Source organism: Salvelinus sp. IW2-2015, unplaced genomic scaffold (genome assembly GCF_002910315.2).
Source record: "Salvelinus sp. IW2-2015 unplaced genomic scaffold, ASM291031v2 Un_scaffold2018, whole genome shotgun sequence".
NCBI classification, from domain to species: Eukaryota; Metazoa; Chordata; class Actinopteri; order Salmoniformes; family Salmonidae; genus Salvelinus; species Salvelinus sp. IW2-2015.
This window is the reverse complement of record NW_019943366.1, coordinates 224,855-231,861: the sequence shown is the minus strand read 5'-3', so window position 1 is coordinate 231,861 and position 7,007 is coordinate 224,855. Positions and strand designations below refer to the sequence as shown.

Genomic DNA, 7,007 nt, shown 5'->3' with positions numbered 1-7,007 from the left:
CACGCTTCATCTGTACAAACAATAGACACAAGTATTAAACCACCATGGGACCACGCAGCCGTCATTCCGCCTCAAGAAGAAGACGCTTCTGTCTCCTAGAGATGAACGTACTTTGGTGCGAAAAGTGCAAGTACATCCAGGAACAACAGCAAAAGACCTTGTGAAGATGCTGGACGGAATGGGTTTACAAACGTAATCTATAGCCACAGTAGAACGAGTCCTACATCGACATAACCTGAAAGGCCGTTCAGCAAGGAAGAAGCCACTACTCAAAAACCGCCATAAAAAAAGCCAGACTACGGTTTGCAACTGCACATGGGGACGAAGATTGTACATTTGAGAAATGTCCTCTGTTTGATTGAAACAAAAATAGAACTGTTTGAGCTCCAAGCCCTACAACAACACACAGTCCCAGTATGACAGCGTAGCAGGAGTGATAGGCTCTCACCTGAGCCTCGTTGCTGCTGAGTGAGTGCAGGTCGAGGTTCTGATCGCCTTCGATCCTGAGCTCCGGCTCACAGTCAGCGATGGGCGCCTTGGCTTCTTCCCCGTCCCTTCCTTTCTCCCCCTTCTCTCCCCCGTCCCCCTCGCACTGAGACCTCCTCTTCAGGAAAGAGGAGAAGAGTCGCGAGAGGCCACGGCCGGCCGAGGTGCGCTGGCGGGGTCTCAGCTGCACCTCCTGCTGGGGTGAGGAGGGCGAGCCGGGGCTGTGGATCGAGGTGACGGGAGTGCTGGAAGCCTGGGACTCAGAGGGCCCGTGGTCAGGGGGCGCGGCCTGATGCTGCTCTGCCTCCTGCTGGCCGGGCTTCTTTTGCTGCTGTCGCTCTGTCGCCTCGTCTGTCGTCATGGCAACAGCTGCATGGGGAAAACAACCAGTGTAAATAGTCCGTTATGAAGAGATTTGGTCAGGTAGTTTACCTGGGATTGGAGCCTATGTTATTCAAATGTTGGTAACATAGTCATTACACTACAGGTAAGGTAGTATGCCGTCTAGCCTCTTCCTTGTTTCTAGCAGATTCTTATTGTGACTCTGTATTTGTCCTTTGAATGGACACACTTTTAACACACACGCATGCGCACACACACACTTAGCACACACACAAGCACAAGGGAGAGTAGAAAGACAGAAGGCAGGGGACGTTCCTAACGATCCTATTTACACAGGAAGAAGACAGAGAAACAGCATGTCTCTCTTCAGCAGGGTCATGTAAGCTGCTGATTCTGCTCCTCCTTAGTCAATACGGAGTAGAGAGAGAGAGACGAGACAGAGAGACGAGACAGAGAGACACAGAGAGCGAGAGACAAGAGAGAGACAGACAGAGAGTGAAAGACAAGAGAGAGACAGACAGAGAGTGAAAGACGAGAGACAGAGCGAGAGACAGAGAGCGAGACAAAGAGAGAGAGAGAGACAGACAGAGAGAGACAGACGAGAGAGACATACAGAGAGAGAGCGACAGACGAGAGGGACATACAGAGCGAGAGAGAAAGAGAGAATGGCTGAGACAAACAACACTACACTGTTCAGCCCAGCCTCAGCAGAGCTGTAGACCATAATCATCAGTTTTGGTTGGGCACTAAATGTAGATAATTTATCATCATGGATGATGATCGCTAACCCCTTAGGTGGCTGTTAGAGATAGACTTAAAATGTTCAACCGCAGACAGAACCAGGTCACCTATTAGCTATTATTCCATTAAATCCCAGGCAGCCATTTATGCTACAAATGCCCAGGGAGAGGGGAGAGGAGGAGGGAGAGAAGGAAGTAGAGGAGAGATAGGAGGGAGAGGAGGAGAGAGAGGAGGGAGAAGGGATGGGTGGGAGGGAGAGGAAGGAGAGGAGGAGGGAGAGGAGGGGTAGCCATTATTATTATTATCATGGAGTGGTGGTGTGTTCTGGAGTGGGCCTTTACAGCCCCTCATCTCTCTCTCCCCACCCTCTGGCGCTGCATGCTGGGTAGGGGTCACCATGGCAACGCCGGCTTTATTAGGCCCCAGTCATGTCATTGTGTTGGTGGAGTCTCCATGCTGCTACTGTTGGTGATTCAGCATGGGAACATAATGGGAACATCATGGGGACATCATGGGGAGATAGAGGCTGATCATTGTGCTGGTGGAGTCCATGGTTGTATGCTGCTACTGCTGGTAATTCAGCATGGGAACATCATGGGGACATCATGGGAACATCATGGGGACATCATGGGGACATCATGGGAACATCATGGGGACATCATGGGAACATCATGGGAACATCATGGGGACATCATGGGGAGATAGAGCAGGATGAGTGACCAGCCACTAAGAAGACCAGGCCTTGCCACTACAACCAGTCATTTTAGTGTTAGTAAGCAATATTATATTTCTATATTCTAGCGGTATTTCTATATTCTATATTCAATATTCTAGCTATATTCTATTGCATAAGAAAAAAAACGTCAAAATGAAATACAGAATTCTTGAATTATCTCAGATTCCTTCTGACTATTTTGAGGAAGTAATACTGGCTTTGTTCCTATGGTGTCTCATGAGGGACAAACATCAGTAACTGCCACATTGAACCACACCCCCAAGACTGAAATCTAATTTTTCTTAATGAGCAACAGAGAAACATGTGGAATTGGTGCGTTCAGTCGCTCTTTAATCATGGAGCCCCAAATCAGTGTTTCCCACCCCCTGGGGTTGACTGACACAGTTCTGCCGAGCCCAGCTCTACCCAGCTCTACCCAGCCTGATAGTGGTTCATCTAGTTGCTGCCCTATGACAGGGACAAATCTGACAATGACAGCAGCACACAACTAGACCGGTCCAAAATCTGTGTTGGCTTGGATCTCTCCTGAGTCATTGTCAATGTATGACCATAATATCTGGCAAGACAGTACAGACAGATCTGGGACCAGGCTAGCAAATAATCTTCAGTGTTCTGCTTTCGCTTGGATCTCTCCTGACTTATTGTCTAGTCTAGTCACAGTGTGTATCTACTATCTACTCAGTAAGTACACGCCAGAACAATAGCGGACCGACTCACAAGGGCCCTTCAACGACTAATAATACAGTGAGGCTCCACAGTTCAGAGAAAGGTGAGGAGCACTGAGTTGATTTAATCAGACGCTCACAAGGAGATCTCAGGGGTACGTCCCAAACAGCTCCCTATTCACTATGTAGTGCACTAGGACCTCATAGGGGCTCTGGTCAAAAGTAGTGCACTAAATCAAATCAAATCAAATTTTATTGGTCACATACACATGGTTAGCAGATGTTTAATGCGAGTGTAGCGAAATGCTTGTGCTTCTAGTTCCGACCATGCAGTAATATCTAACAAGTAAACTAACAATTTCACAACAACTACCTTTTACACACAAGTGTAAAGGAATGAATAAGAATATGCTACATAAAAAAGAATATATGATATGAGTGATGGTATAGAACGCATAGGGCAAGATGCAGTTAGATGGTATAGAGTACAGGTGTATTATACATATGAGATGATAATGTAGGTATGTAAACATTATATGAAAGTGGCATTGTTTAAAGTGACTAGTTATACATTATTACATCCAATTTTTAGATTATTAAGTGGCTGGAGTTAGTCGTATGTTGCAGCAGCCACTCAATGTTAGTGGTTGGCTGCTTTACAGTCTTGATGGCCTTGACGTAGAAGCCTGTTTTTGAGTCCTCTCGTTTCCCAGCTTTGATGCACCTATACTGACCTCGCCTTCTAGATATAGCGGGGTGAACAGCAGTTGGCTCGGGTGGTTGTTGTCCTTGATGATCTTTTTTGGTCTCCTGTGACATCGGGTGGTGTAGAGTCGTCGTGGAGGGCAGGTAGTTTGCCCCCGGTGGTGATACGTTTGTGCAGACCTCACTACCCTTCTGGGAGGAGCCTTACGGTTGTGGCGGAGCAGTTTGCCATACCAGGCAGGTGATACAGCCCAACAGGATCTTCTCGATTGTGCATGCTGTTAAAAGTTTGTTTTTTTGTGAACGAAGCCAAACTTCTTCAGCCTCCTGTAGGTTGAAGAGCGCTTGTTGCGCCTTCTTCAGCACGACTGTTCTGTGTGGGCAGACCATTCAGTTTGTTCCGCTGATGTGTGCGCCGAGGAACTTTAAAACGTTCCACCTTACTCCACTACTGCCTCTCGTTATGTGGATAGGGCGGGAGCTATCCCTCTGCCGTTCCTGAAGTCCTACGATCATCGTCCTTTATTTTGTTTACGTTGAGTGTGAGGTTATTTTCCTGACACCACATCCGAAAGGGCCCTCACCTCCTCGTCGTTGCTTGGTAAAAATCAAAGCCTACCACTTAGTGTCGTGTCTGCCAAACTGTGATGATTGAGTTGGAGGCGTGCAATGGCCACGCAAGTCGTGGGTGAACAGGGAGTACCAGGAGACGAGGCTTGAGAACGCACCCTTGTGGGCCCCATTGTTGAGAACCAGCGGGGTGAGGTTTTGTCCTACCCTCACCACCTGGGGGCGGCCCGTCAGGAAGTCCAGGACCCTAGTTGCCACAGGAGCCGACGAGTTTGGAGGGTACTATGTGTTAAATCCGAGCTGTAGGTCGCATTGAACAGCATTCTAACCATAGGTATTCCTTGTTGTCCAGTGGGTTAGGGCAGTGTGTCTGTGACCTATGTGTGGCCGTTAAGCAAATTGGGGCGGTCTAGGGTGTCAGGTAGGGTGGAAGGTGATATGATCACTTGACTAAGTCTCTCAAAAAACACTTCATGATGCATGGACTGAGTGCTACAGGGCGGTATTAGTCGTTTAGCCTCAGTTACCTTAGCTTTATTGGGAACAGGAACAATGGTGGCACTCTTGAAGCATGTGGGAACAGCAAATGGGATTAAGGATTGATTAATATGTTCCGAAACCACACCAGCCAGCTGGTCTGCGCATGCCTCTGAGGACGAGGCTAGGGATGCCGTCTGGGTCGGCAGCCTTGCCGAGGGTTAACACATTTAAATGTTTTACTCACGTTGGCTGCGGTGAAGGAGAGTCCGCAGGTTTTGGTAGCGGGACGTGTCGGTGGCACTGTATTGTCCTCAAAGCGAGCAAAGAAGYTGTTTAKTYTGTCTGGGAGCAAGACATCGGGGMCCCCGACGAGGCTGGTTTTCTTTTTGTAGTCCGTGATTGACTGTAGACCCTGCCACATACCTCTCGTGTCTGAGCCGTTGAATTGCGACTCTACTTTGTCTCTATACTGACGCTTGGCTTGTTTGATTGCCTTGCGGAGGGAATAGCTACACCGTTTGTATTCGGTCATGATTCCGGTCGCCTTGCCCTGATTAAAAGCAGTGGTTAGCGCTTTCACGGGAATAGGGTGCCAATTGGGACGTAGCYCAGATCCACCGTTCAGCCTCTCTCTGCTCTGTCTCCTCCACTCTCGGCTGCTCAGTAGTTAGTAGAGACATAATTACCTTCATCACTATAATCGTCTGATTTCCAGTCTTTAAACAGTGACTCCCTCCCCAGCGCTGATCATGGGCTCAGAGCATAGGCAATAGGCTACAGACTAACAAGTAGAACATTGGGTCATTCTCCTCTATTAAAGTGCAGTAGACATAGTAGGTCTGCATTACATTACTTTACATTACTTTACATTACATCACATTACATACTTTACATACTTTACTTTAAATTACTTTACATTACTTTTACTTAACATTACATCACATTACTTTATGTAAAGTAATTTAAATAATGTGATGTAAGTAAAGTAAAGTAATGTTAAAGTAATGTAAAGTAATTTACTTTACATTACTTTACATTACTTTACTTTTAAATTACTTTACATTACTTTACTTTGAACACTGCAAAGAGAGTGCTGAATTCTGAAGCACACTACTACTATTAACCATTCTGTGTGGTGTCTAAATGAGTCGCTTTGAAAAAGGGTTGGTGGCAAAGACGAAAACACCAAGAAGTGTCTACTTCCTGCTTTATCAAAAGAGACACCTCGGTCTGTCCATGGTGTGTGTGAATCACAGGAGGTTGGTGGCACCTTAATTAGGGAGGACGGGCTCGTGGCAAAGTCGTGGAGCGGAATCAGCGGAACGGTATCAAATAGATGGAAAACGTGCTTTCCATGTGTTTGATGCCATTCCATTCACCGTTATTATGAGGCCGTCCTCCCGTTAGCAGCCTCCACTGGCATTGATGTGTGCTCCGTGTGTGCGTGTGTAAATGTGTATGCATGTGTGTGTGGTTAAAAAAACTACTACACAAAAAATACATTTCTGTGGTAAATAGCTTGAAGGACAAAGAACCAGTTCAGAATCTCAAGATTAGTCGTGTAATCATCATGCTAGCTGTCATGGCGACCTTGTCGGTTTCCTGTTTTCTATGGCTGCTGACACACAATGTGCCGGTAGATGTCCAATCAACATCACGCAGGACGACAGAGTTTGTCAGTTGGCTAATACCCCCGATGGTGTCAATATGACAACTGCCCGCTTGAATTACGTCCCCACGCCTTGCAGCACTGCATCCCTACTGCATACCACACAAAAAATAAAATGTCTTGGTTAATAGCTTGAAGACAAAGCACCAGTTCAGAATCTCTGACTACTCTACTGACTACTGTTCCCCTGACCAGTAACACCACTCTACTGACTACTGTTTCCCCTGACCAGTAACAACCACTCTACTAACTACTGTTCCCCTGACCAGTAACACCAACTCTACTGACTACTGGCTACTGCTTCCCCTGACCAGTAACACCACTCTACGACTACTGTTTCCCTGACAGTAACACCACTCTACTGACTACTGCTTCCCCTGAACAATAACACCACTCTACTGACTACTTGGCTCCTGCTTCCCCTGACCAGTAACACCACTCTACTGACTAGTGGTTTCCCCTGCCCAGTAACACCACTCTACTGACTACTGTTTCCCCTGACCATAACACCACTCTACTGACTACTGTTTCCCTGACCAGTAACACCACTCTACTAACTACTGCTTCCCCTGAACAATAACACCACTCTACTGACTACTGTTCTCTCTCTTTG

At 47.0% G+C, this 7,007-nt stretch overlaps 1 protein-coding gene across 1 annotated transcript in view; it reads right to left on the bottom strand.

Moving 5' to 3' along the window:
• Positions 1–7,007, bottom strand: part of LOC139024922 (protein 4.1-like) — a 39,503-nt gene that overhangs the window by 24,403 nt on the left and 8,093 nt on the right. Inside the window, exon 3 of the mRNA XM_070439908.1 lies at positions 449–855. Within this exon, the coding sequence (XP_070296009.1) occupies positions 449–855 (407 nt within the window). The remainder of the gene's footprint in view (positions 1–448; positions 856–7,007) is intronic.